Below are 19,003 nucleotides of genomic sequence, written 5' to 3'. Positions count from 1 at the left end.
CAGGATCTGAACTTCTATCTCTTGGAATGGGGACTGATGGCTCTTGTTGGGGACTCCCATCCCTGGAAGTGTCCAAGGCCAGGTTGGACAGAGCTTGGAGCAACGTGGTCTATGGAAGGTGTCCCTGCCCAGGGTAGGGGGGTGAAACTCGGTGTCTTTAAGGTGCCCTCCAGCCCAAACCATTCTGTGATTCTGTGAATGTGGCTTTCAGAAAAAAGAAAAAAATCAGGCTGTCTCCCAACACAGCTTGAGCACATATTTTCATAAGTAAAAGCAATATTGTTCTAATAATCAAGCACTAAAAAGGGTCTCAGAGGGCTCCAAGCAAACCTGGCTCATTAATCACAGAACTTCACACGTGGTGTTAGTTTGGCCAGGAGTCTGGAAATGCCAGTTAATCATTTAAATTTTGGAGCTTCCCTGGACTTCAGAAGGTATTGGAATGACAGAATAATATCAAAACCATTATACAATTAATATTTTAGGAAGCACACATTTTCTTTATATGAACCATTCCTGCTATAATAAGAACCTTATTCTGGAAGCCATGCACAATGGAGATTTTCCAACAGCTTTTGCAAGAGTTTTCACTGTGAAGAAAACTGAGGAACAAAAATAAAAATGCTTTTCATGTGGTAAAGTTGTAAGAAGTTATTAACAGAAAACAGGAAGCCCAGAAGATGTCAGTTCTGAAATTCCTATGAGTGGATGTACAAGATGCTACAATTGATCTCTGCTTTTTAAATTTGATGTTATATATTAAAAGCAATTTTCCTCAATACAAAATGTGAAATTCTATTAGAGTCATCTAATGATGACAATCCACTAACAAACTTGGAGTTTCTTTTTTATTTAATATGAGGAAATCCTTCTTGTTTTACCAGTCTCTTTCATATAATTTAGGCAGGTATACATATAAATATATCTAGAAGTGCTTTGAACTCAACACTTCTCAGCCCCAGAGCTGAGGAATGCTCCTCAATGGGCAGGTTTGGGGCTGTTCAGCCACACTTGGGCAGTAAGTTAATGGCAGAAGTGGGAGAACAGGCTCTTTATTTGCAGCTCCCTGCTCTACTGAGCAGAGCAGATTTCATGTGAGATAACTGTGCCAGGGCACTTTGGGGGGCACTGCCAGGGGGCAGGTCAGGTTATGGTCACACATTCTTAAGCTCAACAGCCCCAAGAGCACATGCAACATCAAATTCCATTTGTATGCCAGAAGAGGTTCTACTGACCCTCTCAAACCACCCCCCAAGACACCTTGGAGATGCCACCAAAGCAGTTGTACAAACCTTGCTGCTGTCACAGACCTGGGCCTGGACTGAAGGGTCTCCTCAGTGCTGGTGCCTGAGATGTGCTGTGGGGGAGAGGAGAGAGCTGGGAGAGAGGGGCAGGAGGCACTGACACACCCCAGCCACTGCCATCCATCCATCCATGCACTCCTGAGCCTGGCTTTGGTTAGTCCCAGTCACTCCCATCCCTGCACTCCTGAGCCTGGTTTTGGCTCCGCTCTCGCTGGAAGTGCCACATGGCAGAAACAGGAGCTGAGCTGAAGGAACAGATGCTGCTCACAGAGAAAGTCAGATCCTCCAGTTAATCAACTTATTTCAGTCAAGGGTTTGCAGGGAATTCTCGAGACTGGAGGTGGAAGCTTAGAATTTCCCCTGGCAGAGGTGTCAGAGGTGAACTTTGCCAGCCAAGACCTGCCAGGAACTGCTTTCTGGCACTGTCCCATCACAGACATCTTCAGCCTGGCAGATGAATTGGTTAGCAAGAACTGCTTCAGTTCATATCAGAAATCACTTTTTCAGCTTATCTACAAAAAGCTTGGAAGTACCAAGTTTTGTTTTGTGCCACATGAAGCATTCCAATTCCCCCCCAAATTAAACCTTTTATTTCAAGGTATTCAGGACATGCAAAACCATCAAAGACTGACCCAACTGTGACATGGGCAGCACAGTAACCAACAGGCAGTAACCTGGCAAGGGCTGCAAAACACACCTCAAAGTGGGCCACTTTTTTTGGGTGGTTCACTCCTGCTGAGGTCTCCGAGCAGCACTGGGGGCAGCTGCAGCAGCAGACACTGTGAGGACAGAACTGCTGCCCCTCCAGTCTCACAGGTAAATTGTCTTGGAGCTTCTACAAATGGTCTCCAGCAGCAGGGACAGCTGAAGGAAAGGGAGGAGAGAGGTTTCAAATTCTCATCATACTCTTTTCCTGTTCCCGAAGTAGTCTGTGCATTAGCAGGGGCAGGTGCAGAAATGTCCATGATCCCAGAAATAATCTTACCTCGTTCCATACATGAAATGCTGCCCCAAGAATAAGCTCCCAAAGAGGAGAGATGTCATTTCATATTCAGGATGAAAACCAGACAGGTCTGTGTGTTCCTGAAAGGCCTGATGTGTATCAGCATCACTTCCATTTCCTGCAACTTGTTCCAACAAACGTTTATCCATTTGCCTGGGATATTCCAGCTGGAAACATAATTTGATGATTTTAAAAAGAAACATGAATCATGTTCCAGCTGTTTAAGAACAAGTCTCAGGATAACACACCATCCTGTCAATGTTAAAAAAATAGCCTGACAATCCTTTATGAAACAGGAGCTCTGTTCCTCTGCAGTTCAGACTCCAGATCTGGCAAGGACCAGCTACGGCCCAAGGTGCTTGGCTTTGATTAGTTGGTGAAATCTAAGTATTCTAAATTTAGGACTGAATTTAAATCCCCGAACAATCAGTTTGCATAAACTCAGTAGAGCTGATGTATTAAAATTTCCAGTCAATCCACAGATTACAAGGCTGGTCTTGACATTTCCTTGGTGTTACTTCCTGTGTTGTTTCTGAATTGCCTCCTTTATAAAGAATTAAGTCTTTTAGACTTAACTGCAACTTTTAGAGAGGTGTGTAAATAGCTCCAGGAACCCTTCTGACACCTCCTCTTCCCTCACACCGACCCTGGCACAGACCAAGCCAACAGCAGTTGGTGTCTGCAGTGAGAGGCCTCTGGCCCAACAGAGGTGTCCCAGCCCCGAGGAGAGCAGCTCCCAGTGCAAACCAGCTCAGCTCCCAGTCCAAACCAGCTCATTCCAGCAGCTCCCAGTGCAAACCAGCTCAGCTCCCAGTCCAAACCAGCTCATTCCAGCAGCTCCCAGTCCAAAGCAGCAGAACATGAGTCACTAGTGTAGCAGGAGGGAAACTATATCCCTAATATTTTTCCCCCTCTGTCTAAATCCACATTTTTGTGGAAACATAAAAGCAGTTTCTGCAAAAGCTGATGACCACTCTGAAGATTTTTCTTTCTGGTACTTGGTTATATTAACAATTCCACCTTGAGATCTTTGCTGCCAGCAGCTGGTTATATTTTTTTTGCAAGTGCCAGAAGGATTTTAAAATCAAGTTTTATAAAAGAAAAGTCCACAGTCAGATATATCAGTCTTATAAAGTTATCTGTGTTCAGAATTAGTATTTCTGTAACAAAAACAAAAGGGAAGCAGATGCAGCCTTGGAGAAAACCTAATAAAAAAAGGAAACCAGCTTTACAGGTAGAAATGATGGGTTCAATATGTGACAGGTATAACATGCTGTTTCATTTTCTTCCAGTAACTTCAACTTCCTTCATTATTGACAAAGTGGAAACTGAAATCAGGTTCTTAGTTTTAAGAAAAGCCAGGATTACAGAGTCTTCCCTGTCATACCATTAATATAACCACATTAAATGTGGTTATAAAAGCCATGTTTAATAAGACAATTTAAGCCATAACAGAAATAATTCCCAAATCCTTCCAACTCTAAAGTCAAGCTGTGCAGTTTTTTTACCCAGTTCTTCAACTTTTAATAGTTAAAGAGGAAAACTCCCAGTTTAAGGACTAATATTGCAAACACAAAGCAGATGGTGCTTCACATTATCATGAGGTATTAGAGCCTGACACCTGCTATCACACCATCTAACAGGATACTGTCATCCACAGAAAACCAAAGAACATCCTTGCAACTGAAATTTGTAGGGTAACATCTGCAGAAGCAGTCAGATTTTAAAAGCTCTACAGTCAGCTTCTCCTAACCTCTTCCTTAGAAAGGCTGGACAGCACTTAAAACTTTTATATTAATTTATTCCAAATTGTACAAAGCAATAGATTTTTACATTTCCAAAACACTTACTACAAAGTGATCAAGGAAGAAACTACTCATTCCTTCAAAGCCACGAGACAGACAACTCCCTTTACAAATAAGCTCTAGCAGTTGTATTGACTTTTTGTCAATAATTTTTGCTCTATATTAAGTGATACCTGCTGACCATTTCGTTTGAGGACTCAGTTTTACTGGATCATGACTTTATGCTTGTATTAGTTGGCCAAACCAACCTAGAATTTCAGTCAGCATCAGATCTTTTCTCCTCCAAGGATTTCCACAGTACATGCATGTACTTTATTTACACGTATGTTCTATATGTGTGTGTGTTTGTGCACATACATGTACCCACACACACTCATAACATTGCTCCAAGTACTGGACTGCTTCTGTCTGCTGAAAGAAGTTTGCACAAACTTCTCTGGTGCCACTTCTGGCACTTGAGACATGTGGAAGGGAATCAAGTGTCTGGAGAGTTGTAAACAAGTATGAAAAAAAGCCTTTTGGAGCAGAATGATCTTCCCTGTGATCACTGTCCAAGGAAAGAGGCCATGGGATCATCAGGTCTCTGCCTTTTCATCCTGTAGGCTTCCATCTCCTCCTCTGTTGGCTCCCTGGCCTCAAACTGGCTGTTGTAGGGTCTCTTCCTCTCATCCAACTGCATGATTTCTTTAACATGGAGCAGACGAGCCTCTTCTGCATTTAGTGCCTGAAAGGAGAGCAAAGGAAAACAAAAATTCCACAAGGAAAGTTAAGCAAAAAAAACCCCAGAAGGTTTTTCTTAGATTCTCACATGATGGACAAGCAGCAGGCAGAAGGGATAAGCAATGCACACCTGTCTGGCACACCTACAGCACATTTCACTTCATCATCATTTTTTAGTGTTTAACATAAACTGATGCTAGAATGCTATTTAGCAAACAAGACACTTTAATCTCTTTCCAGTTGTCAAAAAAATCAAGTAAAAAAACTCCTTGGATTTACCTAAAATGTAATCATGATCCAGCAAGTACAAAAGCAGGTAAGCAAGCATCTGATCTTAGGGATTTGGGATGGTTTGCTCTTGTATTCTGGTATAGGTTTGGGGGTTTGATTTTTAAATCCTTGGTATTATTCTGCCAACTAGTCCTGCTGCTCCTTGCTACTGAAAAGAAGTGCATTTGTACAGTGCCTTGATTAACCACAGATTTAATTGGTGTCCCCCCTGGACACCCTGAGGCTGCTGTGCCCCTGGGAGGGCTGCTCAGCAGCAGGCAGTGCATAGTTTGGGGCATGGATTTACTGCACCAGCTGTGAGACTGGGCCCAAGCCTGGCATAAAAGGTGCTAAGATAAGCTTTGACAGTGCCTTTGATGTCTCCACCTTTCTTCAATACACAAATCATTGTTCTGCAATGTGTTTTAGAGATCTACAGCTGTAGTTAGTGCCTAGGCATGAAGTGTTCTAAGTCACCTAAACTACATCTTTTAAAACTAAATATTTATTGAACGTTTGCCTGAGAAACAAGGAATGTACTTCGGAACATCTAACAGCATTTTAAATTTGCTCTAGCTCCAAATTAGCATCAAAGAACATCCCAAGGTATAGCACAGGAACTACATTACAGGCTTCATAGCACTGATGTAAAATACATGTCAAGTTCTTTTTGCCACAAAGCCACTGAAGAATATAGTGCACCTTTTTCAGTTTTTCTTGCTTCTTTTTCTCTTCACCCTCACTGTCTGAATTTGAGCTCTTCTTGTGCTTCTTCTTTTTCTTCTCTTTCTGTTTCTCCTGATGGATCTGTAAGGTGGGAAACAAGTTCCTGTTAAGATGCAACTTGCCAACATTAATAATGTCCAAGCCACTAAATCCAGACTTCTCTCAATGCTATTTGAGAGCTTAATTTTCCATAGAGGTGCTAATAATCTAACAATGCAGTCCAGTCATTGTCAGGCACATTATAACTCTACAGAATTTTGTAGTTATGCATATAATTTCATCTCTAAAAATGTTGAGGCAAAATATGTCTTCGTGAGAATGGGAAGCATCCTACCTCCATCAGTGTTTTGGGTTTTGTCATGTGTTCTTCCTCCCCAGGCTGCTCTTCCAGTAAACTTGCTTCTGTGTTCTACACGACAGACAAGAGCAGGGATGCCCAGTTATTAAGCACATTTGAAAGGGGAAGGACAAAAAAAAATCCCACAACCCCCCAAAAAGCCAACCCTCCCAAAAAGCAAAACAGTCTAAACCTTAAGCAAGGCAGGAGAATGCTTTCCAGCTCTTCCCAAGTGACTGAGACAACACTTACAGCGATTTCTTTCCCAGCCTCTCCTGTGCAGTAGGAGTACTTGACAAAGGAGTGGCAGCACTTGTAGCCCCACTTGCCTTCTTTCCAGTATGAACCCCAAATGCACTGCAAGAGAACACACCACAGCAGTTATGGCACCAGGACACTCCTGCAGGAGGCTGCAGTTTATTGCTCAGCTTATATCCTGGGGAGTGAGTTATTCAAACAGTCCAGAAGGAAGTTATGAGCAATACTTCTGCTATTCCACATCAGCCCTACAGGTGCACTGTCAGAAAAGAGAAAAGCAACAGCATGTAGTCAACTCATATTCAAAGTGGAAGGGAAACAGAGTAACTTCCCCTTTAGTTTAAGACTGCCATGGCAACTCCTCAAATTCACATCCCAACCATGACAATCTGAAACTCCTCCTCAGCAGAGAAGGGAGAGTGTCACATTTGAGAGAGGAGAAATTTATTTGCTGTTTTAATTATATTGTACTGTCTCCTACTATACCTCCAACGGGAAGGTATTTAATTTTTCTAGAATTTTAACACAACCCAGGGCTTACTGTATGGTTGTTGATCTTCACATCCTCTTCATACTTAGAGCAAGCAATAGCTTTCTCTTGTCCTTTGATGACTGTTCCATGCCTGGAGTACTCCACATAATCTTCTGTTTGAGCTAACAGCAGCTCAGCTGGTGGGGCATCCAGGTGTTCTTGTCCTCCATACTAAAATGCAAATAGAAATGACATATAATAGGTTTGAAAAAAACCATCTTTCCTGTAGTTAAACATTTCAAAAATGGCACCTTCAGCACCTTCTGAAGAAGCCATAAGAGTGGATGGTGGCAGTTTAATCTGTAATGAATATTGAAGACAGAAATACATCATCTCCCATGGCCACTGTGGTGTTTAGTTTTACATGGTTGGTTTTTTTGGTTTTGTTTTATGCCCAGAGAATGACAACAGTGATATTCCTCACTGAGAGCGGGAAAACTTTTCAGACCAAGCCAAAAGGCTCTGGTACAACCAGAGCAGCATTTTCTGTCCCCCTTCAAACTTGAATGTTGACAAGGTTAGTAATTAAATTGATTATTCAGGTCTTCTGCAGTTGCCCAAGAAGTGAGTTGCAAAATATAAAACAAATATTTATGTACAAGACTGCACCCAAAACTTGAGTCATGAAGAAATTCAGATTTCTTCAGTGGAGAAATTCTGACAGTTATGGAAGAGCTCCCAAAAATACAAAGAAACACCAACAGATGTTCAAAAGTTCCTATATTAAATAATAACATTAATCTAATCAATGATAGTGTATAAAAATATTTTTATATTTATAAGTCTGAGCTGCTGAGAACAGCTGATGCACTTTCACACAGGATTAGTAATCTTGGTTGTTCCCCAAGACCCAGACACCCAACTTGACAGAATTCTTATTAAATAAAACCAAATGCCTATTACCTTCTCTAGGATGCTTTCTTTCTGCTGTGCCTTGAAATCTTCTTTTTTCACTTTGAAGGATTTATAAAGGAGCTCTAATTTGGTAGGGTCTGCTTGAAGATGAACTTCAGAGCCTTTGTCATAAGCTTCCCAAGCAAACACTGTGTACACAAGAGATTTCACTCAACATTTACTCTAAACTGACGTACACATTCAAACTACATTCTTCAGTTCTGAAGCAATTTGGAAGAAGACCTCAATCCAAAAAGACTTATTTCTCTTTTGCAAACCAGCAGTTGAAGTGTTTTAAGCCCCTTTCCTCACAAAGCCCCCAAAGCAGCCCCACTCACGCTGGGTCTGTGCCATGGAAATGGTGTCTCCCGTGTAGCGAACGAAGTTGTCACCGGCGTAACCAACCCTGCAGGGGAGAGCAACAGGACTGAGCACTGGGAAGGGCATTTCCTCTTAAACACAATCACACAACTTCAACAGGGAAGAAAAAACTCCCTTTGTGCCCTAAGAGTTAAGAATGGAGGGAGAAGCAGGCACATTGAACTGGGTACATGAAATGAAAGCCCTGGCTCCCTGTGGAGCCGTGGAATTATCCCACAGCCCCCTGGAAAACCTGCTGTGTGTGTTCACAGGGAAACATGGCACAGGCCTGGAACTCTGTCTGGGATGCCAAGCACTGCGAGTTAAACTCAGATCTAACTGCACAGAGACACCCATCAATGGTGTGTGACATTCCAGCACAATGATCCTCAGCTCCTGGATTCTACCTCTCCAGCCCAGCCCGTGGCTGTGGCTGAGTCAAAGCCTGGGAACAGCTTTGCTGCTGCCTGCAAAGCTGGGACACTTCTGCACAGCCCTGAACAGATGCACAGTGTGTACATGAAACACAGGTTGAAGATCAAACAACGTTAACAACCCCATCCCCCCCCTTCAACCTCCCCAAGGCCATTCTGGAAAATTTACAGTTTGCAAAGCTGTGGCAGAAACAGAGTCAACAAAGGTCAAACTATGACGAGAGAGACAAGTGAAAGCATCTGCATCTAAAACAAAAGTGAATTGACTGGCATTATTCTAGCTGGGGGCTAACAGAGGTGGAAAGAGCATTATTTACTACCATTTAGGCACTGCCACTCTATTCCAGGCAGTGAGCTAATCCAATTGCTGTGCTCTGAATGCATGTTTTACTCACAGTCTGCCTGCTCTGGAGGTTCACAGCACAGCACAGGTCAAGTGCCTGACTGGGGTGCTAAGTGAGACAGCCCCGTGTGCAGCCAGGGCTGCCCATTTTTAATTAAAGATGTGCACCTTTAATTAAACTGGCTGAATAGACAATGTCAAAGCTTTCAGATCTTCACTATGCAGAATCCACTCATATAGGAGATCTTACTCCTAATTCAAACATTTAGTTAAGTACCACAGACACTTTATGTTAGTCTCCAGTCCTGAATGCCTCCCAATAAACATAAGATAAAGTTTAAGATTTAGGTACTGAAATAATTTATATAAACATCATTAGTGTTCACAGGCATCACCTCTAGATGCAGCAGTGTTCTAGACCCTGTACAGATCACTACACAAAATGAAAGTCCACACATCCCTGGAGATTAAGGGTCAGCATTACAAAAATACCACTTTTATACACTAAAACAAAAGGTGCTCCTAAATAAAACAGGGTTTTTTCCACGTTTACTACTACTTCTATACACAACTGACCAGAGATTAATTAGTAAAAGGACATAAAGATAAAAGAAAATATACAACTATTTATCTAATTTTTAAGAGTTTTGTTGGATACACAAGAATGACCCTGTTTTAACTTACTCATCTGGATTCTTGCCTGTGTTGGCATAAGGGTTCTCCCTCATGGCCCTTGTTTTGGGATCATAATAAGCAGAATTTGGATCTAGATTCCTCAAGTACTGGGGAAAGAAAGAACATACAACACATTTAATATTCATGATTTTAAAAGAACTGAAGTTACTCCTTTATGCCCCAGTTTAGACACTTTAAAAGTTCTATCCATGTAAAAAGATGACCTTTATCAAGCCATAACACGAGCATGAACAGAACTGAAACAGACCTTAACCCCAAGACACAAAGTCATTAATAACTGAGTGCCCAGTTTATTGAACTGTTTGTAACTGTTCTTTACTCACTTTGGCAATATCTTCCCGAATGCGCAGGTTCCGAACCGTGATACGTCTCTTAGAGTCAAAGTTCTGCCCAGGCATATCAATGTCATCTGCATATTTATCTTCATCTTCATCTTCGCTGTTATGATCTCTTTCCTGAGGAGAGATGGGAAACTTCTAAGTCATTCACTCCAGAGAGCAGCCTGAGAATCTGATCCTAGTGGTTTCCTTACAGTTCTGCAATCCCTGCAGTTCCAGGCCAGCACAGCTCACCCGGGCTGAAGTGCTGTCAGGCCAACCTACCACTGACACTGCTCAGAAATACTCCTGGGGAAGGATTTCCATTTCCCCACGTGGAAACAGTTATCAAAACATAACTGTGATGCTATTAAGAAAACAGTTATCTTGAGCAAAATATACCACATTAAAAACTAGTTATGTGCTTGTATCTCTAAGGTCTGACAACACACAGGAATTAAAATAAAAACCCCTCTAAGACATCCAGCAATCTCTGCCTGAAAGACCAGGCAGCCACAGGCACGGACATGCCAGTTAAACCCTTACACCACCCTCATTTCACTGCTTCACTAATACAGGTCCTTTCTTCTGCCCGTGAGTGATGCAGTGGGTAATCAATCATCTTACTGTCTGTGAATTGGGTTCCTCTTCTCCCCACTGGTGTCTTGGGGAGTTCTGCAGCAAACAAAGAGCACATCAGCAGAGAAGACAAGATAGTGGAGAGAGGAAAGATGGCAGGGATACAAAGGGCAATCAAAGCAGAGTTTGATGCTGGATACAAAATACAATTTACCAGTGGCACAAAATGCAGAAAGATGCTACATAATGTTCTAGGAAAGAGCTCTTAACTGTCTCTAAGACATACAGGTGTTGGAGGCCTTTTCACTGCATCCCCAACTAAGTTTCCCACTCCTTGCAAGAAGAGCAAATTCTAGAACTGTGTTGCTGTTATTTAGAGCTTGCTATGCATTTGAACACTGGTGGATTAGACTAAAATATTTCATATCATGCAAATATAACCAAGTTTCAACTCTGAAAGCTTAGAAAACAATCAAGAGGATATGTATTCAAGGATTTAGTTAGAATTTACAGGAATACTAAAAGCATGAATCAGAAGGCATAACTGAAGCTGGACAAAGATAGCCTGACTTCATTTTTTAACCTGCTTAGCCTCCAACTTGAAAATACTTGCAGGGGTGAAGATGGAAACAACTGTGAGCCCTGGAACACTGACCAACAAATTGGCCAGTGCTGACTATGCAAATCAGCCCCAGTCCTCTTCTTCAGAGACAGTTCTGAAGTTTGTTTGAAACTTTTTTCTTACAGCTTCATTTCTTTAAGGTGATGCCTAAAGATTTTTAGGCATTTTTTAAATTTTAATATAGCTGTATAACTTGCTTTCACTTTAGACAGTTACTAAAGTATTTTCTCCTGGTTTGTGCTACTTTCCATTGAATTTCTGTTTAACAATCTTTCCAAGGAAAGAGATTTTACCAAGGACGTCCTGTTCAGGATGTGCACCTGGACCAGAATAATAAGATATATTGTAGTCAAAACAAGATAGAGGGCCCAGAACCCCTGGAGGGGCTGAGGGTGGTACCAGGGGCAAAGATGGTTTTTGGGTTGAATGTACCCACTACATATGGAAATTAGTTAAACTTATAGCAGTGTGAGAATGCTCTGTGTGTGTGTGTTAAAATTACAATTTTGTATCAAAGATTACTAAAAGCACTGTCTATAATCTGGGAGGAGCTGCAGGAATTAGTGGAAGGTGCAAACTCTGCAGTTATAAGCCAGAGGGAAATACATTTGCTCAGCCTTCAAAGAACCAGAGACATTACAAACAGCAACAACTGAAGAAAAAACAAGTTGGTTTAAGACAAAGAAAATACCTTCTTATTACAATTTCTACTAAGCATTACCAAACCAATACATAGTCTCATAAGTCATTACCTCAACATTGGCCAGATCTTAACAATCTTTAAATACAAAAAGAGCGTTTCGGTACATGAAAAAAATGACTACATGGAAAACAAGTTCTTCTGACTCAAAATTCCGTGTAATTAATTTTAGCAGGAATAATAATCACACAGAATTTTAGCCCGTAAGGGGAAAACAAAGCAACTCTCATTGGAAAGATGCTTCAAATTCTTGAATATGACACAGAGTGCCAGGAAAATCTTTAAATTACTGGAGGGCATAAAACCTAATAGCAGACCCTGCACAGAGAATAAAAGAGTCAGAAAGCAGAAGTAATCTGTTGTTTATTTATTCAGCTTAAACAAAAATAAATTGGGGTTTAGTTAACTTACCACTTGCTCCAGCTTCCCTGATGCCAACTCCTCCTGAAGCTTCTGTGCTTTCAGGGTACGTTTGGCCTGGGGAGGAAGAAAATACACTTGTTTCCATGATTCTGTTCAGCACAGGGTTTAATATTAACAGTGCACATTAGCAGTGTTCCTCCTCCCAGCCCAGCCAGGCCAAACACCCAACCTTTCCCCAGGGAATCCCAGCCCCTACGTACCAAATCAACCTTGGAATATTCCTCCACGATCTTCATGTGCTCCTCTGGGTTATACCCATTCCAGCGATCCCGCTTCCCGTCGTAGTCAAACATCAGCTGGGGCTGCACGTGTTCATCCGGGGCAATGTTCATGCCTGTGTATTTGGCTCCAACTTTCCTGGGCCTCTGAAAGAGAAAAGGATGCTTAGATCAGCCCATTAGGCTAAAATATGTGACTCAGATATCCCTTGAAAAATCTTATCAATCAAGCTCCTCTCTAAAGCCAGTTAAATTCAGCACTGGAATTGTAAATAAATGCAAGTAGTTCTGCATTTCAGTGTAGCACAGTTGACTCCAAACCCTAACAATTAAGAAAGCAATCAGAACAGTTTTTAGGTGGCTTCTGGCTGACATGATCCAGAAAGACAGGCACAGCAGCACTTGAGTTAATGCAGATTAACATGACAAGTTAAACATTTTCACTTATTACTGCAGAGTTTGTTACAAACAGAACTCACCAACAACACCCCGAGTAGTATCACTTTTCCCCTTCATTTTTCCTACAGAACAATTTCTTTAGAAATTTCTAATCTCAACACTCACGACCATTTTCAACATGGCTTTTCCAAAGCCAGTATTTTTTGTCTGACCTATAGCTGGCTGTTCTTCACTAGGAGGAGCATTCCCATGGTTTCCAAAGCCATTAAGTCACAGACAGAAGTGCAGTTTACCTCCATGCAGTCCTTCTTTTTGTGTGTCAGGGCCCCACAGTTCTCACAGGCTCCTTTTCGGTACCTCGTGGCCACAGAGTTCTGGGCAGGGGCACAAAGGGCAGAGTTACACAAACCTGGGCAGGAGTCATGAAGTGACACCCAAGGTGTGACCCACCCAACCCCCAAACACTGCAATCTGCCTGCTGAGTGAGACTTCCCAGTTCCTGCCCCCCTCAAACCCACATAACCATCAACCAGTTCCTCATGCAATCAAAGCAAATCTTTATGTTCTGGCAAAACCCTTTTGCATACCTCCTGAACTCCTCGTTTGTACCAGTCTCCAGAGGAGTTGTACTGTTTCTGCTTCTCTGGCTGAGGCCTCTGATGCTTTAGGGTGGGTCTTTTAGAAGGATCTATGTACCATGGCACTGAGGAGATGTACTGGGGGATATGAGGATTGATATCCCTGTAAAAGATGTTGTGTCACAAATACATGGCACAGGGAGAAAGCCCCACAGCAATTCAGCCTAACAAATAACTCCCACATTGAGGTTCAGAGCTTTAGGAGGGATAATAAAACAATGCAGTTGGTAGAATGCATTGCAAAATAAACTTGATAACAGAGACTTTCACTGAGATTTTGTTGCCACCTAATTCACCTCAACTCTTGACTCCAAAGCAAGTAGCTTATTCTGTGTAAGGTTACTAAGCACAAAAATAGCAACACTTGTCTTCTCAGAAGCAACAAGCCTCGTAGAAACAAGAGAGGGAGGAAGAACAACTCAGGTACACAGGGAAGTTCCCCCTTACTCATGTTTGAAATACCACTTGTAAGTAGCTGCGTAAATGGGACTTTTAGCAGAACTGTCAATACCTCACAGTAGATAAACACTGAACTTGCATTTTTTGGGAGAGTATCTGTCTTCTGAAGCATTCAAAGAAAATCTACAAACTTCAACTATTTCCTTCTGCAGTGACTCATGCAGAAACCCTGTGTCACCCTCCTAACCACACCAGAAAAAAGGCACTTTTAACCAGCAGCTTTAATAAAACTCACTTTCCCTCTTCATCCACCTCAGCAGGTGCATTTCCGAGTTTTCTCTGTTCTTCCAGTTCCTTCTTTTTCCTCCAGTCTTCCCTTGTCATCTTCTTCGGCTCCTCCAGGCTCACGTCGTTTGCCCCTCCTGCAGGGGTGGCGTTCGCTACCGCCCCCGATGCCATTTTGGCTCTGTCCCCTGCAAGAGGCAATAAGTGAAGACAAACGCACCGCCCCGCACCCGGTGCGGTGTGAGCGCAGCCCCTCCCGCGGCCTGTGCCGCCCGGGCCGTGTCAGTGCCCGAGCCAGCGGCAGGGCCCGCACGGCACCTCCTTACCGGCACTACCGCACGGCCCAGGCCCGGCGCGACAACGCACGGCGGCCGCGGGGAGCCAGCGCCGGGCCCAGGGCCGCGACCGGCTGGGAGCACACGGCGGCACCCCTACGAGCCCGCCCTGTCCCACTCCTTTGTCCCACTCCTTTATCCCGGTCCTTGTTTTTACCTGCCGGGCTGCGCCACCGACCCACAATGCCCTGCGGCCGCACGCCCACTTCCGGGGCGGGGCCTCCTCCTGTGCCCGCCCCGCTCGTGAGCCAATTGGCTGCCGCGAGTCAGTCGAACCGGCCAATGGGCGGCGCGGCGCCAGTTTAAAAGCGGCGCCGTGGGGTCGCGGGGCGCTTTGAGGAGTCAGAGGGTGCGTCGGATATTTCGGGACACACCGGGGGCCGGGCGGTGCCGCCGGGCCCAGGGGTGAGTGAGGGTGTCTGGGAGGTGCCGCCGGGCCCAGGGGTGAGTGAGGGTGTCTGGGCGGTGCCGCCGGGCCCGGGGGTGAGCGGGGGTGTCCGGGCAGTGTGAAATAGGGGTTTGTTCCCCCTCATCTAGGGACTAGTACATGACAGCTCCGTTGGCTTTAATGTAGCTTGCCTAAAAAGTGTGCTGTGATGGAGGAAGTGACAAAAATTATTTCTTCTTTTTCCTATATGAACTTTACAGGGTGGTCTCATCAACTTGAAGATGGCAAGTCTGATCTCTGTTGGTGCAGACAATGTTGCTCCTGAGAGCCAGCTGCTGATCTCTCCAGGGTCTTGTGAGTATTTTGCTGCCCTAAGGCAGCAAGGGGTTCAGCGAGGGGCAGAAATCATGTTTTGTTATTCGCTGTTTTCAATGGTTTTCTATTCATATATCTATTTACCTAACTAATTTTTCTAAGCTCATCAATTATCATAAAAATTAAGATAAATGGGCTTTTGTCATAGATGTGGCTTATGCTTATGAGTTATAAATAGTAAACAAAGATTTCTATGGCAAGAAGTTTTCCAGCACGTGCACTTACTGAAGCTTTAGGGTTGTTATGGTGCTAAAGTTTGCTTTTTTTTCTTCCTACCACTCCAGCAAAAGGAAAGAGCACACACTCTGGAGGAGTAGTTTGCACTCCACTTCATAAAAAAGCATTCTCACCTGCAGCCATGACTTGTTCTAGGAGAAAGGCTCTTGGTAAAAAAGCAATCACTACATCTGCAGCCATGTCTCACTCTGGGGGAAAGGGTTTTGGTAAAAAAGTAAACACTGTACCTGAAGGCACATATCAGCCTTTGAGAAGGGCTCTTGGAAAGGTGAATACAACTACAGGAGTCATGAGCAAGATGCCTGAGGTAAAGCAGGAAAATCAGCCTCAGATGAAGCAGGAAAATCAGCCTCAGATGAAGCAGGAAAATCAGCCTCAGATGAAGCAGGAAAATCAGCCCCAGATGAAGCAGGAAAATCAGCCTCACACTGCAAACAAAGTGAGTACAACATGCTGCTGCAGGAGGGGGGAGAGGAACGTGTGGTTGGTTGTGGCTTAGCCCTGGCAGATTAAACACCACACAGCTGCTCCCTCACTTTCCCTTGGTGAGATGGGTGAGAGACCTAGAAGGGTAAAAGTGAGAACTCACAGGCTGAGATAAAGACAACTTAATAAATAAAATTTCAAAGGAAGACATAAGCAGCTGAGTGATGCTGTGCCAGTCCCTGAGCAGTGGCAGCCTTAGCACACTTCCCCCTGTGTTCATTGCTGAGTGTGCTGCTGTGCAATGTGGGGATGTCCCTCTGAACACTCGGGGTCAGCTGTCCTGGCTGTGTACCCTCAGCCTCCTTGCTGGGGGTTGTGAGAGGCAGGAGGGGCCTGGGCTCTGTAAACCTGCTCAGCAGTAGCTCCCACAGCTGTGTGTATTGATGCTGTTCTCAGCAGGAATCCAAAACATGTCTCATATCAATTACAAGGAAGGAAAATAACTATTCTAGCCAAAAGTAGTGCACCTACATAGATGGCTCTGGGGAAGACAGTCTCAGTTAATGCCTTATTCACATGTTAAGTACTAACAGTTTTATATGAGCTGAAATGTTCCAGTGCAGTCACTTGCTGTCACTGTATGTAGTACTGAGCTATACAAACTGCTGAAATATTAGCCCATCTCCAGCTTTGTGTTGAAGGTGTAGCATTTAGGCCTACTTGAGGACTGTAGGGCAGGTGTGCTTGTCTGAAGACCTGAATAGCACAGGAGAGCCACTACAAACATAATACAGTAGCTCAAATAATATGTCTTCCTTTTTTTTAAGACTGATGAAAAGACTGAATTAGACAGCTGGACTTCAGAGTCTGATGAAGATTTGGTAGAGTGTAAAGAAGAAGACTGGGCCGAGTCTCAAGAAGATTGGCCAGAAGTAGAAAATATGTTTCCTTTTGATCCTCAAGGTAAGAGCTATTGGTGTAATTATTAAAATGAACAATAAAGCTTTCATGAGTGCTGGCATTGTTGTAAGACTTTGTCCAAGCTATTGTGGCACACAAAGCCAGCATTGCATTTCTCCTGAGTCCCTTCTGAAACATAAGGGTGCTTGCTTTCTCAGTCCTTCAAAGTGTGTCCTTAAAGTCTTCTTCATGGGGATGTGAGTGTGTGAAAACTGCTGTGCCAGAGACTTCAGTGTTGGTGAAACGTGCTGTGCTTGCTGAAGTCATGAAAAGCTGCTCTGTGTTAGCAGTTATATTATGCAATCTAGTCTTTTGGTAAGTGTCTGTGTAGGGAATGTCACAGGCAGCTAAGGTGTAACTGCAAATCAATACCCCTTGTGTTGTGTTGTTTTAGATTGCTTCCCGTTTAATTTAATCCAGGAGAATTTGCAGCTTCCCAGGCTACTGCACACTTACTTACTCAGACTGTCTTTCCCAAACAGACTTTGAGGTCTTTGATGTTCCTGAGGAGTGCAAACTAAGCAATCTGGACCTGCGTGGTGTTCCCCTCATGGTATATCCAAGGACATACCACAGATGTGTAGAGGAGGAGCCAGCACCTCTTCCCACTCCAGAGCTGTCGTTTACACCCAGTAAGTGGAACCTTAGCCTGCTTTTCATACAACAGTGCTCCTCAGGGTTTGGGAGGGAAGGCAGTTGGCTCCAGCAGTGAATTGCTGTTGCTGTCTGAGCTGTACCAGAGCAGTGCCCCAGCACCAGCCAGCTCTGGTGTGGTCCAGCTGAGTGGAACTGCCCACCCCTGCTGGTACAGGTGGTGGTCTCAGTGATGTTGCTGAGGGGTGGCATAACCCAGCTGCCACCAAGCACCACACAGCTGCTTCCTGGGTCCCCTGCTGTGGGATGAGGAAGGGAATTGGAAGAGGAAATGTGAAATAACTCATGGGTTTGGGATAAAAGCAGTTTAATAACTAAAGCAAAGGCCATGCATCAAGCAAAGCAAATCAAGGAATTCATTCACTACTTCCCATCAGCAGGCAGGTGTTCAGCACCCTCAGGACAGCAGGGCTCCATCACACGGGATGGTGGCTTGGGAAGACAAATGCTGTGACTCCAGATAGCACTCCTTCCTTCTTCCCCCAGCTTTAGATGCTGGGTGTGATGCCAGGGTGTGGGATAGCCCTGGGGTCAGGGGCAGGCAGCTGTCCCAGCTGTGAGCACTGCTCAGCAACAGCTAAACCAGCCCTGATTTACCAACACTTTCCAGCACAAATCCAAAACAGCCCATACCAGCTGCTGGGAAGAAGATGAACTCTGTCTCAGTGGAAAGCATCACCCTGAGCAGTCTTTTGCAGTGCTTTGCAAACTGTCAGCTAGGTGGGATTGGTTTAGACTATGAAACAGTATTTCCCTTGGCCATTCAGGAGGTTTATGCTGAGCTTCTGGGAGCTGACTTGTGTTAGTGCACATTGTGAGTTTGAGGCACTGATTTGATTTATTTCTAACTTATTTCTTTATCTCTAACTGATTTGATCTATTTCTAACTTCAGGCTTGCTGCAAGCACATTTTGACTTCATTGCTAGCCTGGAAAAACTACACTTCCCTGAGCTGCCACCATTTCCAGCTGACTTTTATGAGGAGCAGGAATGTTGTAACAGGTTTTAAATTTCATGTAGTTCTGTATTTTAATAAAGGCTAATCTAACATGCATAGTACCAGACTTGTTCATTTTCAGTAGGCTCCAGGTGTGAGCAGTGCTTCAGAAGGAGGTATCTGACCAGCAACTAAAGCAGAGCCTGGGTAAGCTTGTAAGCAAGACTAAAACACTGTTATGAACCATATCCAGGGGTTGGTACCTGCTGGTTAGACTACATGGCTGTGATAGATTGAGGTCCACCTGACCTCAGTTTTCATAACTTGATCCTTTAAAACACATGCAAGGGTTTAAACCAGTCTAGTGTAAATCAAGCACTAGAGCTGGTGCTCTTCCAGCATTTTTCATATGAAATTGTTTGCTCTCCC

At 43.8% G+C, this 19,003-nt stretch overlaps 2 protein-coding genes across 6 annotated transcripts; one reads left to right on the top strand and one right to left on the bottom strand.

Annotated features, from left to right (window-relative positions):
• Positions 1 to 4,087: 4,087 nt before the first annotated feature.
• SLU7 (SLU7 homolog, splicing factor) lies at positions 4,088 to 14,785 on the bottom strand. Of its 2 annotated transcripts, none has more exons than XM_027747646.2 (16): positions 14,755 to 14,785; positions 14,273 to 14,450; positions 13,528 to 13,681; positions 13,234 to 13,314; positions 12,524 to 12,688; positions 12,312 to 12,377; positions 10,627 to 10,674; positions 10,006 to 10,137; positions 9,671 to 9,768; positions 8,188 to 8,255; positions 7,859 to 7,998; positions 6,965 to 7,126; positions 6,418 to 6,522; positions 6,163 to 6,237; positions 5,805 to 5,909; positions 4,088 to 4,836 (listed from the first exon to the last, which is right to left on the bottom strand). In XM_027747646.2, exons 2-16 carry the CDS (start codon positions 14,434 to 14,436, stop codon positions 4,657 to 4,659), a joined length of 1,743 nt encoding a protein of 580 aa, XP_027603447.1. In that variant the 5' UTR covers positions 14,437 to 14,450; positions 14,755 to 14,785; the 3' UTR covers positions 4,088 to 4,656. The 2 variants fall into 2 exon arrangements, with proteins under 2 accessions (XP_027603447.1, XP_039246915.1); XM_039390981.1 differs by lacking the exon at positions 14,755 to 14,785 and adding an exon at positions 14,589 to 14,689.
• Positions 14,786 to 14,905: 120 nt separating this feature from the next.
• Positions 14,906 to 18,691, top strand: PTTG1 (PTTG1 regulator of sister chromatid separation, securin). 4 transcript variants are annotated; one of them, XM_039390982.1, is made up of 7 exons: positions 14,906 to 15,002; positions 15,246 to 15,339; positions 15,645 to 15,913; positions 15,962 to 16,036; positions 16,851 to 16,986; positions 17,466 to 17,615; positions 18,531 to 18,691. In XM_039390982.1, exons 2-7 carry the CDS (start codon positions 15,267 to 15,269, stop codon positions 18,644 to 18,646), a joined length of 819 nt encoding a protein of 272 aa, XP_039246916.1. In that variant the 5' UTR covers positions 14,906 to 15,002; positions 15,246 to 15,266; the 3' UTR covers positions 18,647 to 18,691. The 4 variants fall into 4 exon arrangements, with proteins under 4 accessions (XP_039246916.1, XP_039246917.1, XP_039246919.1 ...); XM_039390983.1 differs by having other exon boundaries at positions 15,645 to 15,928; positions 15,977 to 16,036; XM_039390985.1 differs by having other exon boundaries at positions 15,645 to 15,952; positions 16,001 to 16,036.
• The last annotated feature ends 312 nt before the right edge of the window (positions 18,692 to 19,003 follow it).

This window comes from Pipra filicauda, unplaced genomic scaffold, assembly GCF_003945595.2.
Source record: "Pipra filicauda isolate LSUMZ 115617 unplaced genomic scaffold, ASM394559v2 scaffold89_size2521313_pilon, whole genome shotgun sequence".
In the NCBI taxonomy this organism is placed as follows: Eukaryota; Metazoa; Chordata; class Aves; order Passeriformes; family Pipridae; genus Pipra; species Pipra filicauda.
This window is presented reverse-complemented; position numbering and strand designations above follow the sequence as displayed.